The sequence below is a fragment of the Echiichthys vipera genome, assembly GCF_963691815.1.
Source record: "Echiichthys vipera genome assembly, chromosome: 11".
In the NCBI taxonomy this organism is placed as follows: Eukaryota; Metazoa; Chordata; class Actinopteri; order Perciformes; family Trachinidae; genus Echiichthys; species Echiichthys vipera.
The window spans coordinates 1,104,371-1,124,583 of NC_139836.1; the positions used below are offsets into that span (position 1 = coordinate 1,104,371).

Here is a 20,213-nt window from a genome sequence, read left to right on the forward strand (position 1 = left end):
ACCCTGTTCTCTCTGTGTTCTGTGTTTGTTGACGTTAATAACAGGATAATGGGGTCACTGGTGGATTGTGATTCTGTTTGGGGGTTGGGAACATGAGAAGGGAATCACTCAAGGATGCACTTTCATCATAATAATAATAATAATAATGTCATTTAGCACCTTTTTGTGCTGGTTTTGCATTTATTTTTAGTCATTTTGCATCTTTTTGTGCTGGTTTTGCATCTATTTTTAGTCATTTTGCATCTTTTTGTGCTGGTTTTGCATCTATTTTTAGTCATTTTGCACCTTTTTGTGGTGGTTTTGCATCTATTTTTAGTCATTTTGCATCTTTTTGTGCTGGTTTTGCATCTATTTCTAGCCATTTTGCATCTTTTTGTGGTGGTTTTGCATCTATTTTTAGTCATTTTGCATCTTTTTGTGGTGGTTTTGCATCTATTTTTACTCATTTAGCATCTTTTTGTGGTGGTTTTGCATCTATTTTTAGTCATTTTGCATCTTTTTGTGCTGGTTTTCATCTATTTTTAGTCATTTTGCATCTTTTTGTGGTGGTTTTGCATCTATTTTTAGTCATTTTGCATCTTTTGGTGGCGGTTTTACGTTGATTTTGAGTCATGTTGCATCTTTTTGTGATATTTTGCATCTAATTTTAGTCATTTTGCATCTTTTTGTGATATTTTACATCGATTTTGAGTGAAGCAGACCGACATTTCTTGCATTTTTGTCCGGGTTGTGGCTGGATGTATTTCTCCTGTTCGACTCTCGTTGTTCTCTTCTGCAGTTCATCAGATGTGATGAGAGCCAACAGGCGGACGGACTCTGCATCGCTGCAGGGGAATTATTCACCATCCTGTGTGTAACCTCGCTCTCTCCGCCTGTTCATAGTCTCTCTCTGAGGCCTGCACACACTGAGATGGGGCTCGGACCCCCTGAGACCCTGCAGATGGGACAGCTTGTGCCATACTGCGGCCCGTCACATCCAGACGGGGAAATGTCACAAAACTGTCAGGGGGAAACCCAGTTGGCTCCGGAGCCGAAACTCTGCAGTGATCCAGCATCGAACGCCACCGCAGAAAAGGCCAAACGCCCCGACACACTCCAGAGCCGCCACACGCTGCACGCTGGCACCGCCGTCACACGCTAATCCAATATTTTATCTGCTCCACTTTTAACGAGCACAGTTGTGTGTTTATTGGACAGCGATGTTCATTTAGTGGGAAAACCAAGCGCCAAACATTCAGAGGCCGCTTCTCTGCATCAGGCCGCGGCTTTAAAGGCTCGTTAAATAATCCACGACCTTTATGGGACCGGGAGGAATCGCAACCAATTTGGCAGAGAGTGTCTCCTCCTCCTCCTCCTCCTTCCGAGTCTCTGGCACGAAACCAAACCTCCCCCTGAGCGACGGCAGCGTGCAACCGACGGCAGAGCTGCATCTTTAAAAAGGGGACAAATGCACTCTGGTGAGAATCTGCACAAATGTCCCTTTGAAAGGTTGAATGCATCAAAACAGAACGGTGCTCGAACAGTCGTCTCCTCTTCACGAGACTAAAGCTGTGTCTTCATCTGTCAACACCAAACTCAGCGATGATGATGTCATTATTCTATAGGGATCATCATCTCATCTCATCTCCAGCCTCTGGTCCTGGATCAGGTCTCAGGGGCAGCAGCTCCACCTGGTCCTGGATCAGGTCTCAGGGGCAGCAGCTCCAGCCTCTGATCCTGGATCAGGTCTCAGGGGCAGCAGCTCCAGCAGGGATCCCAAACTTCCCTTTCCCGGGCCACATTAACCAGCTCTAACTGGGGGATCCTGAGGCGTTCCCAGGCCAGTGTGGAGATCTAATCTCTCCACCTGGTCCTGGGTCTTCCCCGAGGCCTCCTCCCAGCTGGACGTGCCTGGAACACCTCCCTAGGGAGGCGCCCAGGGTTCATCCAGACCAGATGATCCTGAACCACCTCAACTGGCTCCTTTCAACACAAAGGAGCAGCGGCTCTACTCCGAGTTCCTCACGGATGCTGAACTTCTCCCCCTCTCTCTAAGGGAGACTCCAGACCCCCTCCTGAGGAAACACAGTTCACACGCTTGGACCTGGACCTGGTTCTTTGGGTCCTGACCTGGACCTGGTTCTTTGGGTCCTGACCTGGACCTGGTTCTTTGGGTCCTGACCTGGACCTGGTTCTGTGGGTCCTGACCTGGACCTGGTTCTTTGGGTCCTGACCTGGACCTGGTTCTTTGGGTCCTGACCTGGACCTGGTTCTTTGGGTCCTGACCTGGACCTGGTTCTTTGGGTCCTGACCTGGACCTGGTTCTTTGGGTCCTGACCTGGACCTGGTTCTGTGGGTCCTGATAAAAACCAATACTCACTTTTTAACGATGAAGTCGAAACAGGAAAGTTCTCTTTGATCCAAAAGTTCAGCCTTGAAACCGTCCTGAGCAGCTGGTGAAGTGACAGCCTCAGTGTTAATCTGCAGCTCAGTTGTGGTGGTTTCGTGCTCTCGGGCCGGGAACCCGCTGCTGCCTTTGTGCCCCAGAGCATGCACTGGGATCGGACACGCGGACTGATGTTTCCATAAGCGTGCAGAACGTCTCCTGTATGGATCGGGCCGTTAGCTCCGACACCCAGAACATTAACGAGCACAATAATGATCCGTCAGAACTCTCCCACACAAACACACTGTGCCCCCGTTCCAGCAGATGAAGACATGATACCTCTGTGCACGCAGCGTCTGCAGCGCGCGTCCCAGCGGTGTTTGGTGATTAGCATGTGCGCTAACTGGATTCTCCCTCATTATCTAACGAGCTAATTACAAGCTAATTATTTCAAGGGAGCGAGGCTAGCGTATGCAAAGTTGTGAAATTGATAGAGACGGTGCAGCAGCGAGGCTGATGATTGTAATGGGGGAGATTGTGCTCGTGGAGTCGAACCTCGGGAGCAAGTGGAACGTCTCTAATTACAAACGGATCCATGCTGCAAAGAAAACAAGCGCTGATTTCATCGAAAATCACTTCCTCAAAGCTGCGAACCCTTTGGAATGAGACGCCGACACCTTTATTAGTCATTTTGCATCTTTTTGTGCTGGTTTTGCATCTATTTTTAGTCATTTTGCATCTTTTTGTGCTGGTTTTGCATCTATTTTTAGTCATTTTGCATCTTTTTGTGCTGGTTTTGCATCTATTTTTAGTCATTTTGCATCTTTTTGTGCTGGTTTTGCATCTATTTTTAGTCATTTTGCATCTTTTTGTGCTGGTTTTGCATCTATTTTTAGTCATTTTGCATCTTTTTGTGCTGGTTTTGCATCTATTTTTAGTCATTTTGCATCTTTTTGTGGTGGTTTTGCATCTATTTTTAGTCATTTTGCATCTTTTTGTGGAGGTTTTGCATCTATTTTTAGTCATTTTACATCTTTTTGTGGTGGTTTTGCATCTATTTTTAGTCATTTTGCATCTTTTTGTGGTGGTTTTGCATCTATTTTTAGTCATTTTGCATCTTTTTGTGGTGGTTTTGCATCTATTTTTAGTCATTTTGCATCTTTTTGTGGTGGTTTTGCATCTGTTTTTAGTCATTTTGCATCATTTTGTGGTGGTTTTGCATCTATTTTTAGTCATTTTGCATCTTTTTGTGCTGGTTTTGCATCTATTTTTAGTCATTTTGCATCTTTTTGTGCTGGTTTTGCATCTATTTTTAGTCATTTTGCATCTTTTTGTGGTGGTTTTGCATCTATTTTTAGTCATTTTGCATCTTTTTCTGCTGGTTTTGCATCTATTTTTAATCATTTTGCATCTTTTTGTGCTGGTTTTGCATCTATTTTTGGTCATTTTGCATCTTTTTGTGCTGGTTTTGCATCTATTTTTAGTCATTTTGCATCTTTTTGTGGTGGTTTTGCATCTATTTTTAGTCATTTTGCATCTTTTTGTGCTGGTTTTGCATCTATTTTTAGTCATTTTGCATCTTTTTGTGCTGGTTTTGCATCTATTTTTAGTCATTTTGCATCTTTTTGTGCTGGTTTTGCATCTATTTTTAGTCATTTTGCATCTTTTTGTGGTGGTTTTGCATCTATTTTTAGTCAATTTGCATCTTTTTGTGCTGGTTTTGCATCTATTTTTAGTCATTTTGCATCTTTTTGTGCTGGTTTTGCATCTATTTTTAGTCATTTTGCATCTTTTTGTGGTGGTTTTGCATCTATTTTTAGTCATTTTGCATCTTTTTGTGGTGGTTTTGCATCTATTTTTAGTCATTTTGCATCTTTTTGTGATGGTTTTGCATCTATTTTTAGTCATTTTGCATCTTTTTGTGGTGGTTTAGCATCTATTTTTAGTCATTTTGCATCTTTTTGTGATGGTTTAGCATCTATTTTTAGTCATTTTGCATCTTTTTGTGGTGGTTTTGCATCTATTTTTAGTCATTTTGCATCTTTTTGTGGAGGTTTTGCATCTATTTTTAGTCATTTTGCATCTTTTTGTGCTGGTTTTGCTTCTATTTTTGGTCATTTTGCATCTTTTTGTGCTGGTTTTGCATCTATTTTTAGTCATTTTGCATCTTTTTGTGCTGGTTTCATAGAAAATCTCTTTCTTAAAGCTGTGAATCTTGTCGACACTGTTTCACTCGCTGTCTATTTTTAGACGAACACACACAAACGTTCGGCTCCAACATTTTATACAAATGGCACAAAACCAAGTCAGAGCGAATTCATTATTTTTATTTATTTATTTATAGAAAAAAAAACAGAGAAATGTTTATGGAAACATTCAAACATGTAAAAATATTCCTGCTGCAGAAAAATTAAGATCCACGTTTGACCTTTTAATCTTTACAGGAAGAGACGAGCAGCAGGATTTCAAAATAAAACGTTCATCACAGGGAAGAGAAAATCCACTTTAACAGCTTTGTGCTCGACACGTGGGGCGGAGGGGGGAGAGATGCTAACAGCCGGACGTGGCTAACAGTGATTAGCTCGGGGCAGTACGGTGAAGGCATTCAAAGGTCTTTTTTAACCACTATTGCTGCTGAAAATAACAGCAAACCTCTGCGGCCTCAAGGGAAGCGAGGACGCTCCTGCAGCTGTCACAGACAGTTAGAGACGAGCCGGTGGAGACAGTGGAGCAGGAGGGGGTGGAGCCCAAAGCAGAGCTGAAAACAGAGCGAATATTGAGTTTCCATGTGCAGACAAACAGGAAACAGCGTCACCGTGTTGGAACATGAACGCAGCGTCAGGGTCTGTAGGTCTGCAGCTGCTGCAGGAAGCCGGCGTTGGGGCGAATGGAGGGCCTCGCCCGCTTCACCTGGCTGTACGCATCATCGAAGGACAGCCCCTCCCTCAACATCAGGTAGCCAATGACGATGGAGGAAGAGCGCGACACGCCAGCGTTGCAGTGGACGAGCACCACGCCGTCCTGCGGACACAGGAAGTGAGAGGGACACAGGAAGTGAGAGGGACACAGGAAGTGAGAGGGACACAGGAAGTGAGAGGGACACAGGAAGTGAGAGAGACACAGGAAGTGAGAGAGACACAGGAAGTGAGAGGGACACAGGAAGTGAGAGGGACACAGGAAGTGAGGGACACAGGAAGTGAGAGGGACACAGGAAGTGAGGGACACAGGAAGTAAGAGGGACACAGGAAGTGAGGGACACAGGAAGTGAGAGGGACACAGGAAGTGAGAGGGACACAGGAAGTGAGAGGGACAAAGGAAGTGAGAGGGACACAGGAAGTGAGAGTGACACAGGAAGTGAGGAACACAGGAAGTGAGGGACACAGGAAGTGAGGGACACAGGAAGTGAGAGTGACACAGGAAGTGAGGGACACAGGAAGTGAGGGACACAGGAAGTAAGAGGGACACAGGAAGTGAGAGGGACACAGGAAGTGAGAGGGACACAGGAAGTGAGAGGGACACAGGAAACAGAGAGAAGAGAGAAAAGTGAAGAGTCGTGTCTATCTCTCCTTTGCACGTGTGGTCGTGATTTTCAGTGCGACTCATGAAACGACAGCGTGCCGAGTCGTTTTTCTGACTCCAGCTTTGAGACCGACCTCGTCGAGGAGCTGGAGACGGAACAAATCTGCGTCTGCGGCGGTTCGTGTGTCAAACTTTGCGATATGAATATTAATGCAAATGTTGATGTAATTATTTCACTGCCTGAAGAGACTGACTGGAAATGAAATATTGGAATTCCAGCTGCATCTTTAGACGGCACGTGGCGGCCGACGGCTCGGCTGAAGCTCGCCGCGTCGACACGTTTGTCTCTTTGATTCCTCCGTCGTCTTCTCCGGAGCAGGAACACTTTTTTACTTTACACGTCAATGAAAAACCACTGAGGGACGGGAGCTTTAAAGGTGCAGGACGGGGTTTTCTGCCGCTCTGTGCTCCTCTGCGGGTCACACGGGGTCAAAGGTCAAAGGTCAAAGACGCCGCTGAACCAACGCGACTGATTTCTCTGTTTCCATATTCTTTTATTTAATCATATCTGAATAACTGTATTTAATTTAAGTGCACTATTGTGTTATGTTTTGTGCATTTGAGTCTTTCCCAAACACACACACACACACACACACACACACACACACACACACACACACACACACACACCCGTGCAGCGCGTTGGCTGCTGTAATTGACATGTTCTCAGTGTTGTCTCTGCTTCATTTCCAAACCTAACCCAATCAGAACGCTCCTGTGGGTGAAACGCAATCAAATACAGCGCACAGAGAACACACACACAGAGAACACACACACACATACACACACACACAGAGAACACACACACACAGAGAACACACACACAGAGAACACACACACAGAGAACACACACACAGAGAACACACACACAGAGAACACACACACACAGAGAACACACACACACAGAGAACACACACACACACAGAGAACACACACACAGAGAACACACACACAGAGAACACACACACAGAGAACACACACACAGAGAACACACACACACAGAGAACACACACACAGAGAACACACACACACAGACACACACAGAGGCGAGGCAGAGGAAACATCCGTCTTTAATACGTTCCTCTCCATCAGAGCGCTCGCCGTCTGCAGCCTTTCCTCTGCTCTGCAGCAGAAACAACAGCGAACACACAAACATGAAACCGCCGGAGCGCGATGATCCGTCACAGGAACACGGGACTTCATTTGGTTTTGTCAGAGTTTCTGGTTTTGCTGTTATTTCTTTGCGTGAGTCGAGTGTTTTCATATCAGTGCTCACATCACATTATGTTCTGCTTACGCTCGCTCTCCTGACACACACACACACACACACACACACACACACACACACACACACGCACACACACACACACACACAGGCGGCCTCTGTGCTGTGAGATAACTGAAGACAGCTCCGTACGCACCCGCACAACCCGCATCAATCTTTGTACCAGTTTGTCCCAGAGTCAGGGTCCAGACCCCGTTTTTACTGGGTCGCCCAAAAAGTGTCGCCGTATTCACGCAGCTTTCCCCCAAAGACGTTTGTCTAAACGCAGAATAAAAAGTGAAAACCCAACGCACTTTCACGTTTCCCGTCCAGATCATCTTCATCACCTCAGATGATCTGACTTCTGGGATTCCTTCGCTCTCGATCGCAGAAGTTCAGCCTCCTCAGAGACGCCGAATTTCTCTTTTGGGACTGGAGCTGAAATGTTTTTGGGAACTTGATGGAAAAGTTGCCAAAATTGACAATTTTCACACCAACGTGAACCTTTCACCGCCATTGTTTGAAATGTCCGCGCATGGTCCCTCCTTCTTTTTTCTACGTCCCAACAGGCGCACAGGAAATGACCTCAGAACCGCCGTAGGCCTCGTGCTCGTACACGTGCGCACGCTCGTGCTCGTACACGTGCAAACGTGCTTTACTAAAGCCCACCTCTCCCAAACGGGCCGTGGACGGCAAGCGTGCCGCTCCTAGACGTGGTACGGTTGCACTCACACTGGTCAAAGGAACCAGACTTTAGCCGTGACACGTGCTGGGGCACGGCACGGAGGCACAGTGGGAGAGAGAGGTGAGTGTCTTTGAGTTTTTCCGTGTTTAAACAACAGTATCAGTGAATTCTACACATAAATGTGATTTTACAAAATGTTCCTGTAAATCAAAGTAAACACGGCTTCGTTGTAAACATTTAAAATAAAAGGTACACACACACACACACACACACACACACACACACACACACACACACACACACACACACACACACACACATGTATCGTGTTTTTCATCCCGTGTAAATGATTTTTATTCTGTATTCTTCATGTTTTCAGGAACACGTGTTGTTGTTGTTCTCATGAATCTGTTTCCTGCATCTGAATGTTGTGATTTTAGTGTTTGAACGTGACTTCATCACCTGCCCTCGCGCCTCATCGATGAAGGAGCTGCATTCCCTCAGATAGGAAGTGATGTCGGTGTCTGGGAGGTCGAGGATCTGCAGCGTCTTGTAAACCAGCTGATCTGGGAACAGGTCGGTCACACCGTAGGCCACATTCAGCACGTGAGACACCTGAGGGGGGGAAGGAGACACGGCGACCCCTGAGCATCGACTCGTTTCAGAGACAGGAAGGAGAAATGCTCCGTCAGCCATATTGATGACATGACACGAGCTGAATGTGACGGAGCGAGAGGGCAGAGACACGGAGCGAGAGGAGGCTCGACGGAGAACGATTAGGAGGGAAGAGGAAGACAGATGGCTCCCATTCATTCAGCACTTTCTGTCGACTCTGGCTTAGATTTAGCTCACCTCAGAGGAGAAGCGCTCCTCCTGCACATCTGCCTGTGGAGCGCTGCAGCGTCCTTTAAACTCTGGATTTATAAACGTGTTCATCAGAAAACCCATTAAAAGAAAAACGGTGCTTCAGGGGAAGCTGTTCCTGCAAAACCACCTCACAAAGATGCAAAATGACTAAAAATAGATGCAAAACCAGCACAAAAAGATGCAAAATGACTAAAAATAGATGCAAAACCAGCACAAAAAGATGCAAAATGACTAAAAATAGATGCAAAACCAGCACAAAAAGATGCAAAATGACTCAAAATAGATGCAAAACCACCACAAAAAAATGCAAAATGACTAAAAACAGATGCAAACCAGCACACAAAGGTGCACATCTGCTCCTGGAGCGCTCCAACGTCCCTTTCCTAAAGTTAAACTCTGGTTTCATAAACGTGTTCATCATAAAACCCATGAACAGAAAAAAGCTGTTCCTGCAGTGAAATATGAAACAGCTGCGTTCTTAAATCCAGTTATGTCCAATGAGTCCGCGGAGCAGCAAACACGGTGATGGATGATGTGATTCAGCTCCACCTGCTGAAAGTAAAGCGCCTCTGTGACTCCTGAGACGCAGATGGAGCCTTTTATATGTTACTTAACATCTGATGGAGAAGTTTAAACACAGGTTTGATGCAGAAACTCATGTGAAGGGAAACAGGTGTGTCCGTCGTTCATGCAGAGATCGTGATTATGATCAAAACCAAGGCAAACAAACAGGATTCAACCGTGCCTGAGGAGAGTTACTGAAAGACTGAAGAGATGCAGCAAAATCACTGAGACCATAAAAGACAAAATGAACAATAATGGAAACGACGACAAACGGCAAAAGAAACGTGAAACAGTGGAGACGAAGTGAAAACAGACTCCAAACATACATCACATGAAAAACCATCAGAAAAAGACACAAAACAGATAAAACAAGATGCAAAACAACCACAAAAATATGAAAAACCGGTAAAAACAGTGTGTGTGTGTGTGTGTGTGTGTGTGTGTGTGTGTGTGTGTGTGTGTGTGTGTGTGTGTGTGTGTGTGTGTGTGTGTGTTCCTCTCTGACGCTCAGTGTGGACGTCTCCGTGAGCTCGCAGTGACTTCCTGTTGTCGCTCTGCTCCCACAAACAGGAAGTGAAGGTGCCTCTGTGATCATTCACTCCCTCTGCTGAGCTCAACCGTCACTGCAGCAGCGCCGAAGCTGCTCCAGCTGCAGGACCTCACACCTGCACACCTGCACACCTGCACACCTGCACGCCTGCACGCCTGCACGCCTGCACGCCTGCACGCCTGCACGCCTGCACGCCTGCACGCCTGCACGCCTGCACGCCTGCACACCTGCACACCTGCACGCCTGCACGCCTGCACACCTGCACGCCTGCACGCCTGCACGCCTGCACACCTGCACGCCTGCACACCTGCACACCTGCCTCTGATCTCATGTCACCCCACATGCCGTCCCCCCCAGGCAGCGGCGGCGCTGCCCTGATGCTCCGTACTGACCTTGTGGCTCTGCAGCGTGTCCGGGTCGTGAGCTGCATCCTGAGACGCTGAAACGACACAAACGCTTTGTTTTACTGCTGAAGTTTGGAAAAACATCACTAAAACAACACGACTAAAGATAACCTCAACTTAACCGTCTCCTTTAGAGACTAAACTTAACCGTCTCCTTTAGTGACTAAACTTAACCGTCTCCTTTAGTGACTAAACTTAACCGTCTCCTTTAGAGACTAAACTTAACCGTCTCCTTTAGTGACTAAACTTAACCGTCTCCTTTAGAGACTAAACTTAACCGTCTCCTTTAGTGACTAAACTTAACCGTCTCCTTTAGTGACTAAACTTAACCGTCTCCTTTAGAGACTAAACTTAACCGTCTCCTTTAGTGACTAAACTTAACGGTCTCCTTTAGAGACTAAACTTAACCGTCACCTTTAGAGACTAAACTTAACGGTCACCTTTAGAGACTAAACTTAACCGTCTCCTTTAGAGACTAAACTTAATAGTCTCCTTTAGTCGTCTAAACTTAAAGGTCTCTTTTAGTCGTCTAAACTTAACGGTCTCTTTTAGTGGTCTAACCATCGTGCTGTGTAAAGAAGAGCGCGTAGAGTGCAGTGAAGTCAGAGCGACTCTCCCAGTGTTTGGTGTTTTGCGGAGAGCAGGAGCTGATGATCACATGACGCAGACGTACGCGCACCAAACATGGCGTCCACGTTTCCCGGGTGGCTCCTCTGCAGCAGCTCGCCGCCTTTTTAAAGCAGCACTATTTTCACTCTGTCAGTGTGTGAGCCACTTCCTGCTGATGCCAAAGCCGTGGAGCTGAGACGCAGATCTAATCCGCAGCCCTGAGTGTGTGTGGACATAAGCCAGCTGTGCGGCCGTCAGCGCGGAGGGGAACATTCAAAGTGACACCTCTGTGGGAAGACGCGCGGTGCCAGGGTCCATCTGCAGAACACGTCCTCCTCACTCTGTGTTTAGAGTCTCAATCCTAACTCCCTCCTCTACACACACGCTCCTGTTTGTTATATTTACACATCGTCCTCATCTGATAAATATAAATATAATCCATCTCCCATGAATCTTTATGTAAATCACCCTCAAATACACTTAAATACTTCAAGTTTATCAGTTCTTCAGGTGCAAATCCTCTTTTATCAACTATTAAGGTAGAAATCCAGGAGAGATGCTAACAGCCGGACGTGGCTAACAGTGGTTAGCTCGGGGCAGCACGCTGAAGGCATTCAAAGGTCTTTTTTAACCACTAATGCTGCTGAAAATAACAGCAGACCTCTGCAGCAGCATGAGAAGAGTCCCTACACACAAAACAAAGCACCAATGGGCTCCTTCCACTGTAATGGACTTTACTATGAGAGGAGCTGGTGCAGGGGCCAGTAGGTAAGTCTTTAAAACACTCTTTAATAAACTCTGGCTTCACTAACTACGCTGATGATGCTTTGTTTTATCTACTAAAAATGATGCAGAATTATTAAAAATAGATGCAAAATTAGTAAAAATTGATACAAAATGGGGAAAAACAAAAGTAAGATGAATAAATATGGATCAAAATGACGTAAGATGAGTAAAAATTGGTGAACAATGATGAAAAATTAATACAAAATGACTAAAAATAGACTCATATTCACTAACTACGCTGATGACGCTTTGTTTTATGGTTAAAAATAAAAAGACGTCCAAACAGAATGAGCTTAAAGTGACCTGATGACGTCACAAATGTCTTCAGTGTGAATCAAATGTCCCAACATGGTGAAAAATGTCTTTAAATGTTTGGTTTTGTCCAAAAATATTCATTTTAATGTGAAACCAAACAGTTTCAGAGGCTGAAAACAATATTTTCTGATAAAAACTAAAACAAAATGACTTCTGAATGAATTCATATGATTTTATAGAAACAAAAATAAGATTAAATCAGTTAAAAGATCCAAATGTGACCAAAGCAGCTTTAACTAAAGTAGCTTTCCAAACATTTCCAGGTGCATTTCCAGTCTTTTCCACTTAAAACCAAAGTCAAACCAAAGGACGGAGCCCAGCGCTGCTTTGTTTGCTGTTTTCTGTCCTTGGGTCGAGGTCGTTGTGTCTTTGCCTCGTGTGAATGTGTGTGAATGTGTGTGAATGTGTGTGTGTGTGTGAATGTGTGTGTGTGTGTGTGTGTGTGTGTGTGGATGTGTGTGTGTCTGCTGTGGTCTGGGAGGAGGTCGAGGGGCCGCAGGTGCTGATGAGCAGCGGCGCTCCCGTCAGTCTGCAGCTGTGACTGCTCTCATGGTTCACCTCCATGAGTCTGTGGGAGTGACTGGACCCTGGTACTGAGAAAGGTGCAGTATAAATCCAGTCCATTATTATTATTATTATTATTATTATTGTTATTATTAATGGGAGTGGGTGGTGGAGTTTGGTGGTTCATGTGACAGGACGTGCAGGTTCATCAGGGGCTGTACGGTGTCGTGTAACAGGGAAGTGAACAGTTTAACGCTGTTAGCACCTGTGTGTGTGTGTGTGTGTGTGTGTGTGTGTGTGTGTGTGTGTGTGTGTGTGTGTGTGTGTGTGTGTGTGTGTGGGGGGGGGGGGGTGACCTCCACTGGGCCGAACAGATGTGAGAGGTCTGTATCGATCCCCTCTGAGGCGCCCGCTCTCTGTGTCTCAGCAGCTTCAAAGCTAAAGAAACACCTGAGAGCGGATCCAATGTCAGGCTCAAGGACACGTCAGCAGGTGGGACACGCGCTGACAGGTGTGTGTGTGTGTGTGTGTGTGTGTGTGGGGGGGGGGGGGGGGGGGGGTCAAACCTGCGTACTTCTCCAGCTCCAGGGTCGCTCCGTGCTCCCTAACGTCAAAATGAAGGGCATTGATTCATGCATTATTAGGGTTTAATTGTTTCTTATGAGTCCTGACGCGGGGCCTTCAGGACGGGAGCACGGACACAGACACCAGGGGCTGAGCGGCTGCAGAAACAGCAGCAGAACCTCTCAGGCTCATTTCAAACATGGGTGGATCAGTGAATGGGCCCCCTGAGGAAAGACCCAGGGGTCAACGAGGTCAGGGGCCAGAGAAAACACAAACTTTTACACAAAAATGATCAAAAATAAACAAAAAATGACTTTAAAGCATGAAACAAGACCACGAAGAGATGCTAAATAACTGGAAATAGACACAAAGTGATGACAAAGACACACAAAATGTTTAAAATAGACGCAAATAATCACAAAAAGATGCAAAATAATTAAAAATAGATGCAAAACACTCAAAAAAAGATGCAAAATGAGTAAAAATAGATGCAAAACCAGCACAAAAAGATGCAAAATGAGTAAAAATAGATGCAAAACCAGCACAAAAAGATGCAAAATGACTAAAAATAGATGCAAAACCACCACAAAAAGATGCAAAATGACTAAAAATAGATGCAAAACCAGCACAAAAAGATGCAAAATGACTAAAAATAGATGCAAAACCACCACAAAAAGATGCAAAATGGCTAAAAATAGATGCAAAACCAGCACAAAAAGATGCAAAATGACTTTATTAGTAAATGTAAATGTTACCCAGCAGCAGAAAGGGTCGAACGACACCAACTTGAAGGTCCAGACTTTGATCTTCTACAAATCCACATCCCCCTCCCTCCTCCTGCAGCTCCTCCACCTGCTCCTCTCCTCCTCCTCCATCCTCTCCTCCATCGCGCCTCGTCTCCAGCAGCCTCCTGCCCGTCACCGTGGTAACACGCGTGCACTGTTTCTTCAGACGCTTCTTGGAGAAGCCCTGGATTTCCTGAGACAGCGAATGCATCACGGCAGCGTTTCCAGGCCTGAAACAAACATTTGATTTGAAAAAAATCAACTTTAAAGTAGTTTATGTTCTTTTCCCATCATGAAATATAAGAAAGTAATAATTCATTAACCTGTGATGGGTCGTACCACAGTCACAGCTCCACACAGAAGAATCTACATGTTCCTTTAACGCACTCGTACTGGACTGATATTATAAATATAACTTATATGAGTGTTTATATCCAGTAATGTTGATGCAGGACTCTTTGTCAGTGTGTTACACAGTTTTAAAACAACTTCACAGCTGATCAAAGGTGTGAAAGTTAACTTTTAGCTGCATTTAGTAAAATGTAAACTCTTGAGTTGATAAATGTGCGTTCAGGTATTTAATGATCTTTATTTATTTTTAGTCCATTTGCATTTGTGAATGAAGATATTTAGATATGTATATTTATATATATATATATATATATATATATATATATATATATATATATATATATATATATATATATATAGAGAGAGAGAGAGAGAGAGAGAGAGAGATAGATAGATAGACAGATATATATGTGTATTATGCGTGGTTGAACTTTTTTAGGGCAGTCATTTCTCCTTTTAATAAACATCACAGTCTTAAATCATAATGACAGAACAAAGATTATTATTCCTCACAAGTATGAAGCCGGTTTGATATTTAACATTCATTTACTATTAAGAATAAAACAATATTCAGAATAAAACAATGTTCAATTCAAACGCTTCAGGTGTTCAGTCAGACTGATGTTCGGGATTCCCAAAAAACTTAAATGTATCATATTTTATTATATTTTTGCTATACTTAAATCTTTTACATTTTAGTGCTTTTTTAGATTTTTTTCAAAACTTAAATCTATTATATCTTAATGTTTTATCCGCTGCAGGTGTTCAGTCAGACTGGGGTTCGGGATTCCGAGCGTCCCTGAAGGCAGCAGCGGCAGTAGAAGCGGTAGAGACAGAAGCGGCAGAGCGGCAGAAGCGTCGGCAGAAGAAGCGGTAGAGCGGCAGCGGCAGAAGCAGAACAGTAGAGCGGCAAAAGTAGAAGCGGTAGAGCGGCAGCGGCAGAGCGGCAGAAGCGTCGGCAGAAGAAGCGGTAGAGCGGCAGCGGCAGAAGCAGAACAGTAGAGCGGCAAAAGTAGAAGCGGTAGAGCGGCAGCGGCAGAAGCAGAAGCAGAAGCGGTAGAGCGGCAGAAATAGAAGCGGTAGAGCGGAAGCGGCAGAAGCAGAAGCGGATGAGCGACAGAGCGGCAGCCTCGTTGCGGATTGGGACGCGGAGCGGAGAGACGCGGGGCGGAGTACCGGAAGCTGCGGAACATGGGCGAAATCTAACAACGGCACAAATCACAGCTTCTGTCTTTCTCCGTTCTTCACGAGCCAAAGGGGCTGCGGACGTTTGTGACCCTCTTTCTTTTCCGGGGATCGAGTAGTTGAGGTTTGAAGCGAAGATGTCGCGGGGAGTGATCCAGCCCAGCCAGCAGAAGCTGGCGGAGAAGCTCACCATCCTGAACGACCGGGGCGTCGGCATGTTGACCCGTGTTTACAACATCAAGAAGGTCCGCACACACTCACACTCACCCTCAGTGTTAGCCTCACGATAACAGACCATCACAGGGACGTGTAGCTGCACCTGCACCCCCGGATCTGTGTCACTATCCCCGCTGGAGACAGGAGCGATGCTACACTAGCTAGCGCTGACTGATGCTCTCATCGTCGGCGATTAATCAGATTTATACCTAATATTAAATATAATTAAAGTCGATTATCCCCTCCCTGATGTGATGTTTATTAGTTAATCGTTTTTAAACATGTAAACATGCGTCACCGTGCACTCACGTTATCCCGGGAGTCCCGTTAGCATCCGTGGAAGCTGTCGCGCTAGCTTAGCGGTGAAGAGCTCCGTCGGTGTTTTTAGATGTAAATTTGATTTTCTATTTATTAAAAACAAACGTAAACCCTTATAATGAACAGCGAGATGAATAAATATCAGTCAGCTGTCAAATTAAGCTCCACCGAGGGGAAATGGGTCAACATTCAGGCCCCGTAGAGCCGTTTAAAGACGGCTAACGGCGGCTGGTAATGGCGGCGGTTGGTGGCTAAGCTAACGAGCTAAGCTAAGCTAGGCTAAGCTAGCAGTCGGGCGTCGTCTCTGCTCCATCACAACACAGCTGCAGCCTGATGCTCACTGCTGCCACATTAATAAGAGTATTAAGATTAATAAAGAATATAATAATGGGACCAGTTTAATATTCACAATACAAACTATTCTGCATTTAAACCGTTTCATTCAATTATGATAAACCACATAAACATAAAGATAATATTCTATTTTTATTATAAGAAAGATAATATTCTATATTTATTATGACACATAAAAACACAGATATAGACCGATACAGATGCACAAATTTAAATACTATTTTAGATTTTAGGCTCATCTCAGGGACGTTAACACAAAGGGAAAAGTCTAAAATAAGGGTGCCCTCCCACTGTGCCTCCGTACCGGGCCAAAACAGGTTTCAGGCTAAAGTCTGGTTCCTTTGACCAGTGTGAGTGAAACCGTACCACGTCTAGGAGCGGCACACTTGCCGTCCACGGCCCGTTTGGGAGAGGTGGGCTTTAGTAAAGCACGTTTGCACGTGTACGAGCACGAGCGTGCGCACGTGTACGAGCACGAGGCCTACGGCGGCTCTGAGGTCATTTCCTGTGCGCCTGTTGGGACGTAGAGAAAAGAAGGAGGGACCATGCGCGGACATTTCAAACAATGGCGGTGAAAGGTTCACGTTGGTGTGATGCGGAGGTGGAGTGTTTACTGCAGATTTGGTCGATGAAAAGATTCAAAAACAGTCGACAAGACGCACAAAAACTCAGAGGTCTACGGAAAGATCTGGAAACAAAGCCACGCATCGCCATGACGTCATCAATGCGTGTGACGTGTTACGGCGTGATGACGTATAGGCAGCAAGAAGCATTCTCCGAGGCCCAGGTAGTGTGAGTACAAACGGGCCTGGAGGGGGGGACAAGGACCCTAAAGCACGGGGCACGGGACGGAGGCACAGTGGGAGGGCGCCCTGAGAGTCAACGATAATCAAATGTCAACAGAAGAAACTGATTTTGTTTCTTTAATATTTCCTGAGTAAGAATAAAAATCCCTGAAGAATCAAAATAGAGTAAAGTTTCTAAAAAGACCCAAATCTTCACTGATTTATTATTTAATAACCTTCAGAAATCACCATGAAAATGAGCTGATGAGTGAAATCAAGACGAACAAAACTGTGTTAGAAGTTGTTTAAATAGTTTATTAAACGCGTCATAATTTAATAGTTTATGTGCTAATTTAATGAACTACATTGCGTAATAACCAGGTTACACCACAACAACAACAACAACAACATATAACACATGTGTTAATGTTTCTGACTCTGAACTGTGTTAATTAAGTGTTTCATTAGTTGTGTGTGTGTGCGCGTGTGTGTGTGTGTGCCCGTGTGTGTCTGTGCATGCGTGTGTGTGTGTGCACGTGTGTGATAGTGTGTGTGTGTGTGTGTGTGTGTGTGAGCCTTTGCGTCTGGTTATGAATGATAAAAAAAGACGCACAGAGAGAAGGAGGTCGGTTCAGACGAGAGCTCGTGCTGCTTCCTCTCTGACTCTTGTTCTTCACTAAACCTCAGCAGCTCCTCTCACATTAAACACTTTGACCGTGTGCAGTTATCAGACTTTGCTGCTGCTGCCTCTCCGTAGTACGCCCTTCCTGTCCTCCCTCCCTCCTCCCTTCCTTTTTCTTTCTGTGCGTCCCGTCATCTCCACGTCTCTCCACCCTCTGACGCTCTTCATGTGTTTGTTTCTTTTACGTTGTGATGTCAGAAAACTCCAAAAACACCGTCCCAAAGCTAGAAACGACAAACGATCAGTGACACAGTCAGGCGACTCTTTCAGAGAGCGATTAAGAGTCGAGTTTACTTCATTTACTCCTTAAGTTCAGACGTAAATCAGGTAAAGTCGTCTGTGCGTAGTGAAAACACAGGTGGCGTTCTTGGTCGTGTCGTTTCTACCTTTGGGAGAGAAATCCACCTCACTACGCTTTAACAAACTCACCGCATCACAGCATCTTTACCCATCACACACACACACACACACACACACCATCGAATGACCAATTACAATCTGTCCCTTTTCCAAAGTACCGTATGTTCCGCACTTTAAGGCGCACCACATTATCAGGAGCATAGAACAGACGCTACAGTGGAGGCTGGGGTCACGTTCTGCATCCATTAGATGGAGCTGCTCTAAAGGGAACGTTAACACCACAGTCAGGGGAGGTCGTCTTGTTGCTTCCTCCACTTCGGCACCATTGATTGGTTCATGTTCAACTCTCTGGCTGCTGCTCTATTCCCGTGTTCTCCTGCGTGACTAATGGCCTTGAGTGTAAACTCTGCGTCGTAAGCGTGTCTCTTAACAGGAGCCATTTTGGGCTCTTTACACAAACACACACATGGAAATGAAACGGCACGCTTCACGCAGTCGTATATCTCAACATGCACCGCGCGTTACTTCTTCTACGGGGGAAAATAGAGTCGGAGGCTGCTCACCGTAGTTGGAGAACTGTTGTGGCTCAATATTGGTCCATATATAAGGAGCACCGGGTTAAAGGCGCACTGTCGGCTTTTGAGACGTGAAGGTTTTTAGGTGCACGTATAGTGCGGAAAATACGGTAACAGTCACCGCGATTAATCTTCCCCGCGCTGCGTTCCAGTCTGTGTACGCTGCCCGCGGACCTTCTTCTTCTAACATCATGCGTTTTCTTTTACGCCGCGCTTACTTTAGTTTTTATTTTCCTGCTCTTAACCAAAGATAGTTTACATTTAAACATAAATCTAAGCTTTTAAAGGTGCAGCAGCGACGTCCAGAGGGTTCGAACGTCACGGTTTCAAACCTGTGAGAAAAGTAGAAGTCTGCGGCGTCCTGAGTCCTGCGTCGTTGCTCTGTGAGAACGAATCCTGCAAGTCGCATAACACGTGTACGTGTGTGTGTGCGCGCGTGTGTGTGTGTGTGTGTGTGCGCGTGTGTGTAAGTGTGTGTGTGTGTGTGTGTGTTAGAGAGGAAACTGTGAGATCAGGGCTGTAAAGTAGCGATTTCAACTTGCCAAATGCGTCTTAAGGGCGCCCTCCCACTGTGCCTCCGTCCCGTGCCCCAGCACGTTTCACTAAAGTCTGGTTCCTTTGACCAGTGTGAGTGCAACCGTACCACGTCTAGGAGCGGCACGCTTGCCGTCCGCGGCCTGTTTGGGAGAGGTGGGCTTTAGTAAAGCACGTTTGCACGTGTACGAGCACGAGCGTGTGCACGTGTAAGAGCACGAGCGTCCGCACGTGTACGAGCACGAGCGTGCGCACGTGTACAAGCACGGGGTGGACGCACAGTGGGAGGGTGCCCTTAAATCTTAAGCGTCTTAATCTTGGAGACTCCACGCCACGGGGCGGGTAGATGTTCGTCCCGATGGTCGCGCTCGTGCAGTGAATGATGCTGATAAAGGAAACGTTGTAGCTATAAAATGATAAATTATGACGGTAGCAAACGATGTGTGTCGCACTCAAGTAGTTTATACTCAGTTTTAGTCACTTTTAGTCAGTTGTGTGCTGTAAACACTTGGTTCCTGCTCCGCGCTGCGTCTCTGTAGCCTGGTGATAGACGTTCCTACGGTGGCCCTGAGGGGACAGTAGCTGCAGCCACACGTGAATAATTACCTACTGGAACATAAAGAATGACACGCTGACATTTAATGAAGGGCACGGCTGATTACTGGAGCTGTTCTGCCCCGTAGTCTTGATTTCAAGGGCGTTTTCGTGCCCACGGCTCCGTCATCTTCCCTCTGTCTGGGTGACACATATTAGTAATGACTTAATACCCGACATAAGCTAGCGTTAGCTCCGTTTACCGTCGCTTTACTAAGGGCGCCCTCCCACTGTGCCTCCGTCCCGTGCCCCGTGCTTTAGGGTCCTTGTCCCCCCCTCCAGGCCCGTTTGTACTCACACTACCTGGGCCTCGGAGAATGCTTCTTGCTGCCTCTACGTCATCACTCCGTAACACGTCACACGCATTGATGACGTCATGGCGATGCGTGGCTTTGTTTCCAGATCTTTCCGTAGACCT

At 45.8% G+C, this 20,213-nt stretch overlaps 2 protein-coding genes across 5 annotated transcripts in view; one reads left to right on the plus strand and one right to left on the minus strand.

Moving 5' to 3' along the window:
• Positions 1-4,974: 4,974 nt before the first annotated feature.
• LOC310953857 (dual specificity protein phosphatase 19-like) lies at positions 4,975-16,014 on the minus strand. Its single transcript, XM_083923098.1, has 5 exons — positions 15,903-16,014; positions 13,812-14,071; positions 10,267-10,313; positions 8,356-8,508; positions 4,975-5,386 (listed from the first exon to the last, which is right to left on the minus strand). The coding sequence occupies exons 2-5, from the start codon at positions 14,050-14,052 to the stop codon at positions 5,204-5,206; spliced, it is 624 nt and encodes a 207-aa protein (XP_083779224.1). The 5' UTR covers positions 14,053-14,071; positions 15,903-16,014; the 3' UTR covers positions 4,975-5,203.
• nckap1 (NCK-associated protein 1) overlaps positions 15,345-20,213 on the plus strand; it is a 38,277-nt gene continuing 33,408 nt past the window's right edge. For all 4 annotated transcript variants that reach the window (XM_083923094.1, XM_083923095.1, XM_083923096.1 and 1 more), the window contains exon 1: positions 15,345-15,622. In XM_083923094.1, the coding sequence (XP_083779220.1) occupies positions 15,515-15,622 (108 nt within the window). In that variant the 5' untranslated portion in view covers positions 15,345-15,514. The remainder of the gene's footprint in view (positions 15,623-20,213) is intronic.